The sequence below is a fragment of the Aphelocoma coerulescens genome, chromosome 1A, assembly GCF_041296385.1.
Source record: "Aphelocoma coerulescens isolate FSJ_1873_10779 chromosome 1A, UR_Acoe_1.0, whole genome shotgun sequence".
In the NCBI taxonomy this organism is placed as follows: domain Eukaryota; kingdom Metazoa; phylum Chordata; class Aves; order Passeriformes; family Corvidae; genus Aphelocoma; species Aphelocoma coerulescens.
The window spans coordinates 13076632-13096091 of record NC_091014.1 but is presented as its reverse complement, the minus strand read 5'-3'; the positions used below and the strand labels follow the sequence as shown (position 1 = coordinate 13096091).

At 37.0% G+C, this 19460-nt stretch overlaps 1 protein-coding gene across 2 annotated transcripts in view; it reads left to right on the top strand.

Annotated features, from left to right (window-relative positions):
• PHTF2 (putative homeodomain transcription factor 2) overlaps positions 1 to 19460 on the top strand; it is a 62659-nt gene that overhangs the window by 8672 nt on the left and 34527 nt on the right. For both annotated transcript variants that reach the window (XM_069035837.1, XM_069035827.1), the window contains exons 2-3: positions 5702 to 5778; positions 17581 to 17637. In XM_069035837.1, coding sequence (XP_068891938.1) covers positions 5734 to 5778; positions 17581 to 17637 — 102 coding nt within the window. In that variant the 5' untranslated portion in view covers positions 5702 to 5733. The remainder of the gene's footprint in view (positions 1 to 5701; positions 5779 to 17580; positions 17638 to 19460) is intronic.

Below are 19460 nucleotides of genomic sequence, written 5' to 3'. Positions count from 1 at the left end.
GTGAACCTGGGAGTGACAAGTTTCTCATTTGCTTGTGTACAATTTGCAATTCTGAAATGCTGTTTTGAGAACAGTGATGCACAGATAAAGTACTTAAAAAGAACTGTGAGTGCATTGCATAGTTTTTGATGTTCCCTTTCAAAAAGGAGATGTAGGTTTAATGGTTTACTTGTAATGCACATGGAAAGTAATGATTCTTTTGGAGCACTGCTTTAAGGCTTTCATCCTGTTCTTTGTGGCAGAACTCCTCTGGATTTGAGTGGAGGAAGGATGATTGCTGGGAAGTTTAGTGCTGTATCTGCATTACAGGGATACCTGCCTTGGTTTTGTTATGGCAGAAGCAGCTTTTCAAGGCAGAAGCAGCTTTTCAACAGCGGATGCCTAATGTGACTAAGCTGTTTATTGGGCTCATTTAAAATTAACCTAAAGTAGCAAATAATGTCAGCAATTTGACGATAATGTTAACTTGTATTTTGATGTTGAACCTGGAAAGTGTGGGCTTTTTCCCCCTCATTAAAGTTGTTTTCTAGCTGTGCATGAACAAGGGTAATATTTTAAGAGAGTTTGTGTGATACAAATGTTGCTATAAAATTAGTAGTTTAGGCCATTACTATTCTGATTCATTGTCTTTTCTTACTCTACATGCCAGGGAAATTATGCCTGTGGTTGTGAAACTGCAATATGGAGGATCTAACATAATGGTAAAACAGTTCTATCTTGGAAAGTGGCTGAAACCAGGTTGTAGTATTCTCATGGCTTTATATAATAACCTTTTAAAAACAGCTTTTAATTTCCTGGAGGTACTGAAAAATCAATGACTTTTTAAAAAACTTTTGAGACAAACGCAACCTAAATTTTGCAGTTTTACTTCTGGTGATGTATGGTGAACATGCAACTTCATTGCTTCATCAGTCTATGGTCATAATGAGTTGAGAAGGACACTCAGGTCTTGACTCAACAGCTGGGTGGTATCCTGACCACTCAGGCTGGGATTGCTATATGAAATATTTAGTGATTCACAGTGTTTACAGGCAAGGAAAACCACTATTTGCCTGTGTCCTTGCTTGTGTCATACTTTTAATTATGTCCTTTTGCTAGTTGACACTGCTTAGAATTGTATAGTCCTCAAAAAAAATTTTTTTTTTCATTTTTTTTTCTTTGTCACTACGGAGGAGCACAGTTTTATTCTGAACTTCTGTCAGAGTTCAGATTACTTTAGACTGTCATTTAGAAATATATACAATTATGTCTGAGTAGGGTCACCAAAGCCTTGTGGATATGAGTAAGATTTCTAAATATCTTCGAGTTTATTTAAATCCGATCTTACTCACTAAGCACTGCAGTACTGTGGGGCTGGAATGAGTACTTAGCTACCTGAAGACATCTAAATATAGGTTTCTGTGGCTTTTGAGAAACTCTTAATTTGATTGCAAGGTGTACTGTATAATATGATTATGCCCTGAACTGGGAAATAGCTAAGAAACCTCACCTCTGAACAGGGATCAGCAAAACTAGGTAGTCCTCTCTATTTAGCTTTAAAGAAGTAATGGATTTTGATTAAAAAAAATTGCTTATTATTCATGGCATTAACTGTGAGTTTGATGGAAATGTAACAAAAGCTCCATTGAATGTTACAGAGGTGCTGTGATCAAGCTTTTATATTTGAATGCTCTGTCTAATCTCTGAAGTTGGGAGGTTTTTTCTATGTTGATCTTAGGTCTTCAACTAGTTAAGACTAACTTAATCTGGCTGTAGTTACTGTGCACAGGACATTGTACAGTGAAGTGCTAAAGCTGGTCCCTGTCCTAGATGCAGGTATTTGACACAGAACATGGAACAGAAGGTTGGGTCCAGAAGGGATGAGGGGTGAACCAGGCAGAAGAACAGGCACTGCTCTGTGGTGCTTGTGTTTGTCTGTGAGCTGTTTTCACTTGTTCACTTTTACCCAGTGATGCTGATGTGCTTTTAGAGCCTGGTTTGTACAGTCTGACTTCAGGATCAGTTGGAACAATGAATGACAGACATGAACGACAGGGTAACTTGTAATGAATATGCAGAGTTCTGAAATTGCTAAAATAGTTAGTTTTCAGCCTAAGGTGTTCAGTGAGCTGTGGGCAGATAGAGCCAGGGCTGCAGCTGAAGTGCCTTGAATGTTTCCATCCCTCCCTCACCCAGATAAGCTAGCTTCACGCTGAGTCTATTAAACTCATAATGTTTCATCTCACCTCCTTAAACCCTCCAAAACCAAAAGAAAAACTAAAAACCAAACCACCGACAAATCCCAGCCCCTTCAAGCAGAAACAGTGTACAGAAATAATTAAGTAAACCTTTTTACCTTTCATTACTGTGCTGCTTCAGAAATGGTTGTATAGCTCTAGAAGAAAGCACGTGATATTTCCTAGTAGAGATATTTTTACTTAGCACACCGAACTGTGTTTTGAGACATCCATCCCGTGATTTTGTCGTATTTACTTTTGTGAGCATCATCTTTATATTTGTGTATGCAAATATGCTTTAAATGCCACCAAAATAGATTCTATGGAGGATTTAATGCAGAGAGTTTCTTAAAAATATGAAAACCACGGATAATCTAAATAATAGGTTTGTTGATAGAAATCAGATAAAACTACTTCTTTATATTTGGTTTATAGTTTTGTGAGGTAATTCTTTCTTGAGGCAAAGGATGTTTGAGTGAATTGAAAAGCAAACATTTGCAAACAAATGCTACTGCCTTTAAAATGGCCAATCCAATTTTGACCATATTTGACACAATTCAAAGTCTGGGATTCATGAGTTAATATTGGTTCCCTGAAAAGTCATTGACCTTGGAGAAAGACATCAAGTTAATGTAGCGGTTGAGGGAAAGGTTTCTGTCCTGGTTCAGGAGTTTTTCAGTGCTGATAATGAGTTATTCCAACCTTTTTCTCATCCTGTGATTATGGTGGTAGGAAGTAGAGTGTATTGTACGTGAGAGGGGTGTTATTTAAGAGAAATAAGGAGTTAAAGGTCCTCCAAGATGAGGTCATAAAGGCAGGGAAGGCAAGGGTGTGTGATCAATATCTACGTGGCCCCTTCCTGCACTGCACCCCAAGTGTGATCAGTATCTGTATGATCCCTTCCTGCACTGGCACCTCTGTGAGCAGTGAACTGCTTTCACTGTGACTGTGTGATGTAGGTGGTGTGTGTGGAGGCCATGTGTGTGTGGGGAAGGGTTTTATGTCACTTTGAGTCCCATGTTGCAAAGGGTTTTTAAAGTTAAGTTTAATTGAAGAGGTTTTCAAGTAAGAAGGTAAGTCCTACTGTAAGCTTTATATGGGTGAGAATGAAGGGTGACCAGCCTATGTGATATGCCAGGTTATATCAAAGTGTCTGTTGGACTCCTTGCTTTGTGTGATATTAATATTTTTCTATTTATTGTGCCAATGCATTCTTAATAGTTGATACTTCCTCAAAACAGACTCTATTATCAAAAGCAAATAGGTCAGAAACAGTTACAGATGTTGACAGAGCCATGGCTGCCAGCTTTAACTGACTTGATGTGACATACATGATATTTTCAACAGTGGAAAAATTGAAGTGTTTGCTTGCTCAGTTGCACCAATTGTCAGTGTTCTGATATTTCTGGAATTTGCAATGATTGTCTAAGCCCTCCGACATTTCTTTCTCTTGGGTTGTAGTTTTATCTGAAGCTGTATAAAAGATACTGGAGTTGCCCTGTTAGAAATCTTAAAAATAGGTTCGTTTGGGAAACATGAACACGTGTGGCGTTGTTTTGTAGAAATTCTCAGGTGCTGATATAGTATCAATCCATTTGTTAAAGATTTGGACTACAGTGTATATGGTGCATGGCCAAACTAAAGGCAGTATTATTTATATCTTTTAAGTAATGTACTGTATAAAATAGGAGTATGTCCATGCACAAGTCAAAGACGAATGAATAAACAAATGTCAGTGCAGAACTGAGTCTTTTGGAGGGTCATTTTTAAAATAAATAAAATCATACTGAGTTGGAAGAGACCCATAAGGATCATCAAGTCCATCTCCTGGCCCTGCACAGGACAACCCCATCTATGTGGCCCTCCACTGGATGCATTCTAATAGCTGAGTGTCTTTTTTATATTGTGGTGCCCAAAGCTGCCCCCAGCACTCGAGGGGAGGCTGCCCCAGAGCAGAGCAGAGCAGAGCTGGACAATCCTGTCCCTTACCTGGCTGGTGGTGCTGTGCCTGATGCCCCCAGGACAGGGTTGGCCCTCCTGGCTGCCAGGGCACTGCTGACTCACATTCAGCTTTCCATCTACCAGGACCCCAGGTCCATTAATGCAGGTGCTCTCCAGCCTCTTGTTTGCCACTCCTTACGCGCAGCCAGGGTTGCCCCGTCCCAGGTGCAGAATCTGGCACTTCGCCTGGTTGAATTTCATGTGGTTAATACCTGCTTTAAAAAAACCAAAACCTGAAATTTTTGGTGATTAATATTTTTTAATAAAGTATAATGAGTTACTCTAATGCTTAGGTCTTTGATATAAACACTCATTTTAATCTGTTGTAGAGTTTTGCTTTCCATTCCATTTGTTGAATGTTGCATTTTTCTTTGCTTTTCTTATCTGTGCAAGAGCTGTAAACAAATGTCCTTAAATCAAGAGATAGATCACAAATAATCTTTCACTGTAAAAACTGCCTACAGGTTAATAATTCTTGCTTTCTTTAAATGAAGAGATATAAGGTGTAATACTATTGTTGATACTGACAATCTCATAGTAAGTGTAATATTTTTACGCGAGATGGATCTTGGAAAATGCTTGATGAGTAGTTTAATGTTTGGGGACTAGGCCACTGCCATCCTTATGACATCCTTAACCATGTCCTTGCCATCAGTGAGGCCACACTGGGGTGCTGGGTGCAGTTCTGGCTTCCCAGTGTGAGAGAGACACAGATATAGATATATATAGAGAGGCTTTTTATGTTTTTCTTTCTTTTTTCTGGCAATGAATTCTGGCTGACTGATTACACAAAAGAAGACTGTAAAAATTAGTTTCAAGATACAAATGTTTTATGTAGGCTAAAAGTTTGGCTTTTGTTTTTTTTTTTTTTTTCCCATACTGAAAACTAATTACAGTGGCATCAAAGATTAACTAATGCTATTGCTATTTGTTACCATTAAAACAACCATATCATTCTTCCTGGGTTTTCTCTTTTTGACTTAGTTTTGGTCTACTGTTTTCATGAGGGTATTAATTTTATGATTAGTGAAATTCTAGCACTGATCCTGTTTTCTTCTCCAAGTATATCTAATAGTCTGTATGAATTCTTCTTGCATTTTATAACAATTATTCCTGGACTTCAGAATACTGTGCTGGGCTAATAACTGTAGGTTGCTTGATTTATCAGAAAAAAAAAGAAAAAGCTGCATGTAATATACCACTTGTGAGGTTCCTGTGAGGGAATGACAGATGATCTCTGTGCAGCCTGTGTTTTACTGGGCAGGAAGGACAAAACTGAGGCTTTTGATGTCCTGTAGCAGCAGATTTGTAGTTTTTTGTTTGCCTAGAGGAGAAAGCCCAAACTCTTACTAAAATAGAAATGAGGTAATGTGTAAAGTAAATACAGCTGTTCTGTGATTTGCAGGTAACGGGAGTGTTTCTACATTCCCTATTTGGCCTTTGTAGGGAAGTGGAAGTAAAGTTCTGTCTCTTTCTGTTGACAGCCTAAAATGACTCTGTGAATTCAGTGGAATAAATGGCGTCCAAAGTAACTGATGCTATAGTTTGGTACCAGAAAAAGGTAAGATTTCTGTTTGTTTTTATGGTGGCTTAATGTGTTTGTGTGAATATAACACAATATAATACTATTGTTATAAAAAAATAGAAAATACTTATGCATTACATGTTAGCATTGTATGTGAGTGAGTAGCTTGAAACTCTTCTTCTGTAAGTAAATAAATATTTACTGACTGTATCTAGTGAAATGAAATAGCTTTTGGTCTATGCTGAGAACTCCTTACTCCCTTGGTTATCTGTGCTCTGCAAAAAAAGAAATTTTGCATTCTTGCATTCAAGTAGAGTGTTAATTAATGTACAGGAGAATGTTGTTTCTATAGCACAGAAAAGAGTCCTTGTATTTAAATACAAAGTAAGAATTGTAACAAATTTTCTTTCAGTAACAAAAAATCTGTATAATCTGTACCCAAAAGAGAGAGTCTTAGTTCTCCATGGTTTAATAAGTTTCTGTGAATTATTGCTTTCCCTGGGCCTATTGTGAATTATTGCTTTCCCTGGGTCTTTTGGAGAGGGTACATCTTGTCCTTGAGCAAATAATGACAATGGTCTTCAAAACAGAAATTCTGGTTAGCTTCTAGCAAAGCAATAGTTATTTTCTAGAAATAAGACAATACTGGTCTGCTTTGTTGAGGTCTTTACAACAGTGAATTAAATGCACAGTTCAAAGAGCAGGCAAATTGATTTTGCTGACTTAATTTATACCAATCATTAAGTTATGTTTAAAAAGTTTGAAAATAATTCACAGTTTAATGATGAATTTTTTGTCTGTTTTTTTTTTTTTTACTGTGTACTCTCTCCCTTCTCTTATTCAAGCTTTATAAAGAGTACTTTTGCAAAAATACAGTGGAAATACACTGTGGTTTTTGAACAGTTTCTTGTTTTCAGGTCCTTTTTTAAAGATTTGGAAGATGACTTGTAAAAGATTTAATGTAATGAAATTCAGTGCAGGATCTCATGGAAGGGGGAAATGGTGCTGATTTTTACCTGCTTCCACTCATTCTCCTAATATGCTTAAGTCACTCACTGTGCAGTGATATCAGAGTACTGATATCCAAACACCAAGCTGTATTTGGTCTGGCCAGGATCCCCTTTGTTCAGTGCAAGAGATGCTGGATGTCAGATCCTCATCATATCTCTGAAGTTGTTTTTGTTGGTGGTGATGCACTGTTCTTTGGACAGATCTTTCATGATACTTAGCTTTATATATAGATGGTCCTTTAATGCAAGAAAGAGCCTGCAGTCTCTGTAAATCTTAAATGAAGTTCATGTTTGTTGTCTGGTTGTTTTTGTTTTTCTTTTTTTTTTTTTTTTCAAATACATGTCTGTTTTCCTGTTGGTCATACAGTAAAAGGAATGCCACATTTGATGTGCTCCATCTTTCCATCCTCCTGATGGATTAGGAGGATGGAAAGGCAGGAAGTTAGGAAGGCAGGATCTCTTGCTGATGAGTCACTGTAGTGTGATCTTACAGAGGGCAGGCCTTCTGGTCTTGGTATAAACAACCCATTCCTCAATTTTACTTTTCCCAGGACACTGCTCCTAACAGGATTACTTGTTATCAGTACAGGTCATTCTTTTAACCCCTGTTCTGTCATTTTTTCCAGTGATTTCACATGTTTGCATTTTTTTCATTCATAGTAAAATCAGCCTTTCTGTTGTGAATCTCTGTAGGCTTTTACAGAGGTCTGCTGAGCCAGGAATTGCACAGTACCTTTGTGGCAAGGAGTTGTGGTGAGGTGACTTCTGTTATTTCTGGAAAGACTGAGCTGTCTTCAGGAGGGATAAGATCATGTATAAACCAGATGTTGGTCTTCTCCCTGGTGTGAACAAAATTTAGCTGCAATCCACATGTGAACTGGAGTCTGCCAAATGAGCAAGTTAGGCTGCTTTAGTATGAGAAAGTGTAATGTTTTGAGACAAATGGCTGTATTGCAGAAAAGTTGCATCTCCTGCAGATGTTCATGTGAATTAGCCTGCAATTTCTTAGGTATCACACATTGGGAGTTCTCCTGGATCCGGCTGATAACCCCAAAAGAGTTTTCTGACTTTGTAGCGTGCTGTGATCTGCTCCTGGGAGTATCTAGACTCTTTCACCTATGCCCTTGATTTTCCTTATTTTATTTGCTTAAATCTATTACACGGCACGCTATTTTTTCCCCATGGATTTGTTGTTTAGACCAAAGATTTCAATTTGGGGAACAGAAACAGTTGTGCTGGTGTTTAGTTGATAGCAGACTTTATTATTTTGTCCTTTCTGATACATTTTTTTATATGCTTGCTTATGATGGCAAGATACTGAACTCTGTGACCTCTTGGTTGCTTGCAGTTTTAAATTTTAGTTTCAGTTTTTATTGTAGTTGTCAGAGTTGTCCCACTGACTAGATCACAGCTATAACTGGAACTGAAAGTGGGGACGGATCAAAACTTAGCACATTCTGGCAGTAGAAGTTTGTTTCTGAGGCAAGAGAGAACCAGGGTTGCAGTCAGTATTTCAAATTGATATGACTTGCCTCTCTGATAAAATGAGAAAAATAAGCTGTTGTTTTGGGGAGTTGCTTTCAGATTAATAAATTGGTGTATGAATGCCTCGAAAAGAACGTTTAGAACTTCTGGTATTTCTGGTCATATATGACTAAGAAATATTTCAGTAGGTTGAAGTTGTGTAAGAAATACTGAACAGGTAACTTGCTCCTTGTCTTAGTTTTCAATTTTAGTGTATTTTTTTATATATTTATTTTATGTGTCTCTCTACTGAGTTTCAAAGGTTTGTTGATTTCTCAAACGAGACATTTTTATATCTGTTCAATGGAAAGAGTTAAGCAATTGAGCTCTTCCAACCCTACTTTAGGCAAGTTTTGCAAACAGCAAGTTTACTCATGACTCATACTATTGTCTGAAATTGAGCTCCTTACACCAGGATGATTTAGTAATACCCTTAATTGTTTAAAAGGTCAGACCTTTTATTATGTAAACATGTTTTTCTGTTTTGACAATAGATTTGCTCTGCTTTTAGAGCTCCTATTACTGTTTTGTAAAAATACAGTAATCAATTCTGAATTATTGTAAGATGGATTGTAAGATTTCAGAGTGGTATTACAGCAGCTTGTTATTTGAGATACAAGACTGCACAGACAGAGTTTTAGTGCTTCCAGTGATTGCTTGCATTTCCCAGCCAGGACAAATGCTTTTTCAAGGCATGAAATCTGCTAGATACAGATTGGCTCTGTAGAAAGTAAAATAAATGAAACCTCTGCTGTGTTTCTTGAAGCACTAGGGAGTACAGTGCTGAGATACTCCTGTGTGACACAGGGTTGGTCTGGCTTGTTTTCAGCCTTGAAGCTGCCCTGGTTCTTGCAATGAAAGGGAGTGGCAGGAGTGTCTGCACTCATCTCTGGAGGGGTTCCAGACAGCTACCGAGCTACTGCTCCCATAGATGCACCATGTTGGTTAACGTCCTTAGGATTATGTGTACCTACCACAATACTGAATTTGCTTCAGCTTGGTAATTGATTAATTTTATGGAGAAACGCATCATAGTGTTTATTTCCTGTGAAAAAATCGGACACCCCACATATATTGTAAACAATTTCAGTGTCTGGTGGCATAACTTTTGTATGATACTATTACTATTATGTGTACTTGAAGTATTGCGTCAGTAACAGTAACTGAGGTTAAAAATAATAAAGTTATGAACAATTTAAAACACTTCTTCTATTGCTTGTAACTTCTTGCATTAATTTCTTATCATACTTTCAAGTTTTACAGATAATAATAGATGGAATTTTTGGTCTGGTTTCCAGTTTGGAGAATACATATAAATTTACCTTAACGACTTTCTGATTTTCAGTCCTTATGTAAGCCTTGCTGCTAAAATGGGAAACTCTCTCCTGCAATATTACCAACAATTTTGTACAATTATGTTGTTCCTTCTCTTTGGGATGGTTGTAGGGGAAGGCAGAATGGAACTTAATGAATTGAAGCTGAATCCTGCATCTGATTGTGTATCAGTTAACTTTGCCAATGCAGCTTTCTGCTGTTTTGGGTATCCCTTGGGTACAGCTGTTAAAGGGCACAATAAAACAAAAGAGATGTTTTCTCTCTCATGGTTTTAAAGGGCAAAGTTAGAGTTCTAATGGCACTGCTTTAAGATCTTAATATTCAGTGTTTTGCAGCTCATTAGTCCAAGATTATTCTTGTCTGTTTAGATTCATAGGATGGTCTGGGTTGGAAGGGACCTGAAAATTCATCATGTTCCAACTGCCCCACCATGGGCGGGACACCTCCCACTAGAGCATGTTGCAACCTGGAGCACTTGTTAGTGAAGGCCGAGGCAAAAACATATGAGTACTACCTCAACCTTCCATGTCTCTGGTAACCAGCTCTCCTTCCACAGAGGGCCCACATTTTTCCTAGCATTCCTTCTGTCATCAACAAACCTGTAGAAGCTTGTTTTTGTTGCCTTTGAGGTCCCTCCCAAGTTTAACTCTATCAGTGCTTTAACTTTCCTAACCTGGTCCCTGTATTAAGTTAATAAAGGCCAAAATGAAAATTATATCTTACCTTGAAACCACCTAATTTCCTTTTTGGCACTGAATTCACATGATGCATTACTGATCCTGGCACCAAAGGCAGATTTTGCCAAATGGACAGGCTGTATTGCTATCTCACCTAAAACTTTGGGTGCTGAAACTGCATTGGTTTAAAAATGCCAGCCTTCAAGTGACAAAACTTGAAAAGTTTTGTTGGAGGTGTCATTTGTCAGAGCACTGAGGAAGAAAATGTGTGTTCAGATAGTTTCTTTCCACATTTGGTACTCAAGTAGTTGCCTGACTTAGTGGGGGTTTGCCTTCAGTGTCCTGTTTGGTGAGGCAGAACTCTGGTTTCTGAATCTCGTGCAAAAGATCCCTCAGCTGGGGCTGTGGCTGAAGCAGGCTTGCATTTTGCCTACCTGTAGGCTCCCATGCCTGCTCGGCCTTCCCACAGACTTTCATACATTTATTTAGTCAATTTGGTTAGGAAACTCATCCAGCTAAAACTAAGGCTAGGAGTCTACAAGGAGATGAACCATCTAACGGCAGGGGAGCGATGAGATTAAATCCCTCTGTCTTGAGAAGAGTTCTTTGGTTCTTAAATTGTTTAATTAGGCCTTGTGGAATTACAGCCTAACATTTTCTTTTCTCTTACTGAGTGATCTGATTGATCTTTCAGCCACCCAGACAAATGCAGGGGCAGCAAGGAGAGCGTCCTATGGGAAGTGGAAATGATCAGGGACATAAGGACAATGCTGTTCCAAAATCCTAGTTGCAGCACTGGTAAAGTTACTGGATTTTTAGAGGTCTTCAGGGAATTATACTGAATAATGAGACTGTCAGAGTGGTTTTCTTTTCGCAGTTACATCTTGAGACTGTTTAGTTTTGTGCAAGTACATTATCATTAAGAAGAAGAAAGGAAGTGTTGCACAGGTCTAAATTGTTAACACTTGTAGAGTAGCTGGGCATTGTTAGCAGTACTGTAGCCAGTGGACCCAGGAAGGGAATTGCTCTGATCAGCCTCGTCTCAGACAACATCTTGGGTGCTCTGTCCAGCTTTGGTTATTCCTGTACTCTCATTTAGTTTAACCTGCAAACTGTTTCTAGCTGTTCTTCTGTATATAGTTTTTCTTCATGTTTAATTGTGTGATAAAAAAGATGATTTGTGTTTTTTGTAGATATGCTAAAATTTGTAAACCATTACTCAAGGCAATAGATAAGTATGGCTGATGGATGTTAAGAAGAGTTAATCTGTAAAGAATAATTCAGAAAAACTATTAGTATGTAGTTGATAAATGTTTAATTAGCTATTATTGGACTCTGAAAGGGATGGTATCTCTGAAGTAAGCCTTGGTAAAATTATTGTTCAGTGAAATGGCTGTAAATACAGTGCTGTTGCAGTTATTGGCAGAATTTAAGTAGGTCATTAGTTGGTAATTCAAATAGTTTAGAATAAATAAGTCTTATTAAAGTTTTGAATTCCTTGCTTAATTTTACTCTAAATAGATGGTTTCAGCCTCCCTCTGGCACCAAACAGGGAGAAGGGAGGGGAATCATGGATTTTTTTAAATCAGAAGCAACAAATTCAGCAGTTATAAATTCAAAGCTCTGTACCTTAGGATATAGAACCTTAATCCCTTCACTGTTGTTCTCCATTTGACTAAAAGTTAACTCTTTGCTGTTAACAGACAGTGTACAACTACCATATAGTGATTTCTATGGGTTATTGGCTAAGTTTGTCTTAGTTTAGCTTGTCCAGTCCATGTATCCACCATAAACAAAATTGAAAAAAACCTACCACCTTTGAAAATGAAAAACATCCTGAAAAAAAACCCTGTCCCAAGACCAGAAATCTACTCCAACAGAGATAATTATACTGCTGAGCTACTAGAGTATCACCTTTGCTGCAATGGGGATTAGTTCATGCAAGAAATAAACTGGAGTTTAAAATAATTTTTAATAATCCAGTTCTAAGTTTTGAGAAATTGAGACATTTTGTAAAAATTAATGATATTGCCTGTAAGAAATTATCTATATATTGATATTTTAATACTAAAATTGATACAGAAAATCATGTAGATATTTTAAAAATGTTGGACTGTAAAAGTTAATAAAGCATATTGGCTAATATTTTAGCACTAAATATTTCAATAAAGTTTCAGACTGTCCGAGGAAGCAACTTGGTTATTTATTTACCAGGCTCTAGATCTTACATCTTTTGGATTTGTAATACTATTGTGATATGGCTTTTAAAAGTGTTTAGAGGTTTTAAAGAGCAAAGTTTAGCACACAAGTTTCATTATTGATAAACATTAAAGTTTTAAGATCCAACAGGAAATCCTATGTATTCCTAGGATTATAATCTTTGCTAGTCTGCATGGTCATAAATTATAAATGCCTCTTGAAATATTGATCAATTCCATTAGAATCAGTAGGGCCTTGCAAGTATTGGGCTACAGGAGGATACCATCACTACATTAGCTTAAAGTGAATATCAGTGTCATTCACAAAGCTCAAATTCAGTCTTGATGTACGCATGGCTTGTTATGAGAAAGGCACTGGGAAGAAGCACTAAGCAGTGCTAAAGCTCTTTCCACTGGGCTTTGAAGTAAAAATTGCTGTGGTTTCAATTGCTTAAGTATTTACTTAGGCTAATTGCTGTTGCTGTTATACAACCAAACTGTAGAGGTGCCAAATTTTAGATGTATGAAGAAATTTGATCAAATGCTTCCTGACGTATTTGATTGGGAAAGAATAAGTCCATTTATTTTAGATAATTGCAAGAGTTGCACTTAAATCCAGAAAACTTTATGAGGAGTCTGCACTTAAAAAAGATCTCAAAATTATTTAATCTTTCAGTAAAGAGCTAGCTTTATTGAGTTTACCAAATGTGTAATTGTATAGCATAATTTCCCATGCCAAGTCACATACAAGTTAGATTTTTTTTTTTAATTACTTATGAGGAAACTTTTTTTCAAGAAAATCTATTCGAAAGTTTATTACACCTTGTTAATTTAGGATGTTAAGCACCTGCTTCTCCATTGTGAAAGAGTGGCTGCAGTTTTCAGTCATTTAATCCCTTATATACTGAAAATTTTTATAGTTGCTTGAAGAGTGGTTGCTAATTTTGCAAATGCATAAAGGAACAGAATCCCAGTCATCTTCTTTACTCGGTATTTATTGAGGTGTGAGCTCTTGTGAACTGAGTGTTCTAAAGGTAACTGAGTTGGATAGACTGGATAAAATCTTGGCATTGAGGAGGCCTGGGATGCATGATTTAAACTAAGTGTGTGTAAAATAACATCTACTAGTTTATCTACTTCTGCTACAGACAGGTTATACCACCATTTTTAATATCTGTAGAATGTTACTGACAAGTTTCCTACAGCAGGGCTGTGTTGATGCTTGGTGATAAAAGTTACATTTCAAAATGAGGTGTTAGGCTTGTTATCTAACTTCTTGTTATCTAACTTCTTGTTAATTTATTTTCTTCCAAGCCATAACAAATAAAAAAATGCTGTAGAATACAATTTTGGATTAGATATTTCATAAATTAAGTGTGGAATAAATTTCTGTGTGAAATCAATTCAAAATTGGGATACTGTGTTTTATAGTTTGCTTTAAAAAAAGTTTATTGCCAGTTGTAGGCTGGACTGATGGACCGAAAATATCGGTGATGAGCTCTTACACAAACAGCCTTGCACTAAGTCTTGAAGGCATTTTAAAAGCATTTCCTACAGTTGTGTACTTAAAAATGGGACAATTTTTTGACTTCTCTGTTTTGTATTTTAAATTTTCTCTGAAGGATAGTGCAGAACTTGCAGCTGTGAGGGATGAGACTCCAGGAGCAGCTGGTGGGTTCAGGAGTAGTAAATATGTTCTGGAGTTGGTCAGGGCATTCCTGTTGGCAGAATAGCTCCAGCCAAGGGAGCTTGAATGCCTGCTTGAGGAGCCCTGGGACAGTTGCATATTGAGGGAGACCTTGCTTTGATGAAGTTGTGTATATTTAAATTATTCAGATTCCAACCTGATCTTATCTCTGGAAGGTTATTCCTTCCTTTTACTTGCCTTTAGAGCCTAATTTCTTTGGTGCTAGACTAGGTGCTAGACTTCTTTCCATGTCCTTCAGGTATGTGCAATTGTAAGGAAATACATGAATAGCCAAGAGCCTACATTTGTTTTAGATTTACATTAGATTTAACATAAAACGTAATTCAAATGCAAATACTTGTAAATCCAAACTCTTTGAAGCTGGAATTGGCTGGTGCTCTCAATAATTTAAAACTAGGAAGCTTTGCTAGTATTAACTTACATTCTTCAATTCATTCACAAATTATGTTCTTGATTTTAATTCATACACATGCCTAGCATCTCTGGTAATCATTATATGTTATAATTTAGTTTGTTGTAAATTAAAATGTATCTTTCAATGAATTCTGCAAGACATTTCACAAACTATAAATTTCCTGACATAAAGGAGAGAAAAAAAATTAATGCCTGTGTTTTTTACTTGCCTTCTTTCAGTAACACTAGTTCTTCCTCTTTTTGTTTAATGTGGGAAATGAAGTGTTCCAGTATCCTGGAAAAAGCACGCTGCTTTATAATGATGCCTTCGTTTTTGCGTACTTTCTTCTGCTACATGTGGAAGTGTGGAGGGATGCTTATGCAGATGGCGAGAAGGGAAGTTGAGTATCAGGTTGGAATTTGATGTGCTTAGTGGCATGGACACCTGCTCCCTGAAGTGCTCCTTAAACTTTCTTAAAACACAAAGAGGTGATACCAGGTAGACTAAAAAAGAAACCCCAAACAACAACAACAAAAAAGCGAGACATTGTAATGCACTGGCTCTCTCTTCCACTCCTTTCAGTTCACACCAGCATGCTTTGTTGAATAGTCCTGTGCTACGATTTCAATAACTAAAGTTGGTCAGAGGTGGTTGGACAGATCCACTCCTCCCATAAAACAGTCGTAAAGGACCCTGTCCTTAAAGTAGTTCTCTTATTTTACCTCCTGCTGGAAGAGTTGCTTTATGGGGCCACGCTAAAAGAGAAATGTGAATGGTGAAATCCCTGCTTCTTGTCTTTTTGGGGAGATGGAAGCTGCTGCCTAAAGAGGAAAAAGAAGTATTTGTAGGAAAATATAATTAAGATTTTAAATCAGTCAACCTCCTTGCCTCAGATGTCTTCTGGGATCTGTGTTTCCCAGAATTCCTTTAACTAATGGTCTGTTATTTGTCTAAAAGAAGAACACTGTTTTAAAGACTTTCAACTCTATACCAGCTTCAGCTATGAATGGAATTACGAATGGAGTTTGCTTTGCAGCTTTATTGGCACAAAGGCTTCCTTCTGCGTTTGGTTCATGCAGAACAGAGAGCGACACAGATTTGCATTCCCTTTTCTGTCCTAGTAGAAAGAATTTTTTGGGGTATGGGGAGGGGAGGACACAATATTATGCAGCACAAAAATTTCACTTGGGGCTCTTAGCAAATTTAATGAAAACCAGGAAGGTCTGAAATTTCATTTGATATGTATTTAGAGGAAAAGCCAGAACAATTAGCTATAAATGCCTGGGTGGAGTGGTTATTCAATATATTGACTTTTTAATTGCTGGCTGTTATCCGGGTGGAGTTAGCTGTTAAACTTCCTTTGGTTTAATTACTTTAATTGTAGCAAGTGCTTAATTCTGCCCACTACTGTGCCTGACTCCTGAGTTATTTTCCAGTCTATTTTTTTTTTTTTTTTAACAAATGAGAGGTGTAAAGTATTTATTATTACCAAAAAGCCAGTAGATTGATTCTTTTGTAAAGTTTTAACATAGCAAACTATAGAAGTTGTTTAACTCTATGAATGGGAAATATTATTTAAATTTGAGAAAGTTATTCAGTAATTCAGTTTGCAGTTCTCACTTTCAATCTTAGATATGCTTTGGAATTTATTACTCTAAATTAGAATTAAAAAAAATTTTTTTCCACTAATTGGTCAAGTTTAGAGGCATAGATGTCTTTAGATTTCTTTGTTTGTGTGTATGTTTGTGCATTGGCTTCCCTGACTATTTTTTTGCATTTATGTTAGATCCTTGGTTCAAAGATCCTTTTTAACTAAGAATGACTTTTCCTTTTTCTTTCTTTATTTTCTAACATCTAAATTAATGCTGAAGGGTAAAATACTAAATGAGAAATGAGAACAATGTTTTCTGGTACAAAGTGTGTGCACTTGTGCTTGGGTCACGTCTGTTGCAGTTGTGAACTGGAAGGAGGAATCACACTCAGTAAGATTGAATTTATGCAGGTTTGCTCAGATGGTGGGAGTTTTTCCTCTTGCATCGCTGTCAGGTGTCTGACTGAGCTGCTCATGTCACCTCTGCAGGCTGGAAAAGGATCTTTGAATCTCAGGAACTGCATCTGTCTCTCCCTTGCAGCCTAGAAGTGATCTTACGCTTGACTGCTCTGAGTTTGTGACATGAATCGAACCCCAGATACACACGATTTTTGTGTCTAAGTAGAGCAGCTGAAATGGCAAGGGTTTAAAATTGCCATAGTAAAAGAGATTGTTACTACTGGTTATTACCTAGAAATGGGTGGAGTTCAAAGCAATCTGATGATCTTTGATAATTTCTTACAAAACTTGGATATGTTGTCTTGATTTATCAACTTGTTCTTGTCACTATCTTACATCCTGAAGTTTAAGGTTGCTCTTCCTCTAAATATCTGACAATCAGTGAGAAAAGTGCTATTTCTTGATATTCTTTGAGTTCCCCCTGGGCTATAAGCTGGTTGATTACCAGCCTGACCATATATCTGGTTGCTGTGCACTGTTAAGAGATAAAGCTAAAGACCATGAGGCTTTAAAAGTGGGTGGAATGGAATGGGAATTATAGAGGGTTTAAAAACAAATAAATTAAGTGAGGGTATGAATTCAACTAGATGTGCTTATTTCTTTTGAAGTTATATGAAAGACCGTGTCAGTGTAGCTGCCATAGTTCTGCTCTCTGTCATGTGGAGGCTGGAATCCTGACCTGGGGTGGGAGGGAGCGTGGTCTTCCCAGTGCTTGGGCTTGTGAGGCTCAGCTCTCCCCTCTATTGCAGTTCATTTACAGATCAGCTTGATCCTGTCCAGCCAAGATGGAATGCAGAAGATAAAAACTTCTTTGTAAACAAGTCTCCCCAAGGAAATAACCTGGTGGCTTCATGCTTCTCTTGTTGAAGGTTGGTTTGATTTTGTTTGATCAATGTCTTTTAAATCCTAATGTAGATTTTTTTTTTTCTGTATTCTTTTTAGATTGGAGCATATGATCAACAAATATGGGAAAAATCAGTAGAGCAAAGAGAAATAAAGGTAATAATACAGAATTTAAAAAGGTTTTTTTTTGTGGTCATGTATGCTGATGTAATCTCCATTGTATGTGGTGGTGTTTAATACTGGTAAAGTAAAACTAGACTTCTGGAGTGTAACCAAATGTAACTAGCATACTATGCTCTATTTATTTTATGTAATTAATAACTCTGCAGCGTTTAGTGTGATGCATCTTCTGTATGTCAGTACTTTTTTTTCTTTTCACTTATCTTAAGACAGGGCTTAGTTGTGTTAATACCTCTGTCTTTCACTTTTCTTTATGATGAATTCTAATGTCAGTTATCTGAGCTCTCTTTGCTTCCAGTTAGTTACCTTATACCTGCAGTTTACTTTTCCTCCTTTATGATGCTGTCATTGTTTTGTACAGTTTATTAGACTGGTAAGTACCTCAGGCTTTGTTTCTCTGAACAAGCAGTTTAACAGCGTTCTGTGCGTTTTGGTTTAACTAACAGTACCATCAGCGTCTGCCACATTGCTAATTGCTTTGGAGATAAAGGAATCAATCCTATAGGTACTAGTTCTATAGGCTGTATATGATGTCATACCCACGATGTTAATTTAGTTAACATTTTCTTGCAATTAACCTTTTCTTTTCCTCCAACGCTGCATGAGAGTATTGTGGTATTTCTGCATGAGTTTCAAGGTGTTGCTAATATTTAACATCAGTAAAATGTACATTGCTTCAGTTTCCCCAGTGATTGGTTTTTTCACTCCCCAGTACTTGAACAAAACATGTGTGGGGACTTGCTTGCCTTCTGTGGGAGCTGTTACTGGCCTGAGCTACAGAGTTTCTGTACAGAAACACACACAGGAAGTGGAACCCAACGTATTTCAGCAGCAGAGCTGAGCCTGGGGCGCCTGGAGGGTCCTTCCCATGGCCATGAAAACCCAGCACAGCTAGGAGAGGAGTTCATTAACTGCTGTGTAATAGCATGTTATTCAAATAGTTACTGCAAACAGTGCCCTGTGCTGATTTGAAATGCATCTTGTTGGCTCAGGAGTCCAATAACTAACAAATTGCTGGTGGTGTCTGAGTTTGGGTTGAATGAAGTGCAATTCGGGTAACACCAAGGCACATGACTAAGTTCAGGTATTACACATTAGTGCTTTAGTCTCAAAGCTACTATGTGCTTTGACATTATTAATATATATATAAAAATAATTATGTAGTAATTTATAAATTAACTTCACTAAAAATCTGAAAAAATCTTATTTTTCAGTAGAAAGTCAGTTTCTCTTACTATGAATTTATAATTTAGTTATAACTGTAATAGAATGTATCAGGATTAATTTTAAAATGTGTGTAAAAGTTTTTACAATAATTACAACTACTTTTAAGCATTTTTATTTGAACCTTCTTTTGCTAATGCTTAGCTAAATGTGTTTGATGCTGAATAGAAATTATATGAACTAACTGGATGGGTCTGAGCATTATGAAACACTGAATATTTTTTTAAAATAATGTTAGTCTGAAACACTGCTGTTTTCCATGTATGTTACAGAGATTTGTGATGCATTAAGAAAGTGGAGAAATTGCATCTGAATAAATGGAATGCTTTTACTGTGTGTGGCAAACAGTTCAGGAGCCAACTCAGTGTAGTCCATGGACACTGAAAGTACTGTTTCACCAGTGGAATTTTTAAAGAATGAGTCACCATTTCTTTTCCTATGAAGGCTGCATCAAGTTGTACTCTTGACTTAGTTTTTTCAGAATTCTTTCTTTAAAAATGAAAACATAATTTGAGCCACAGTGGTAAATTTTTCCTAGGATTGAGCATGTTTCTAGGACATTATTTCTTCCAAAA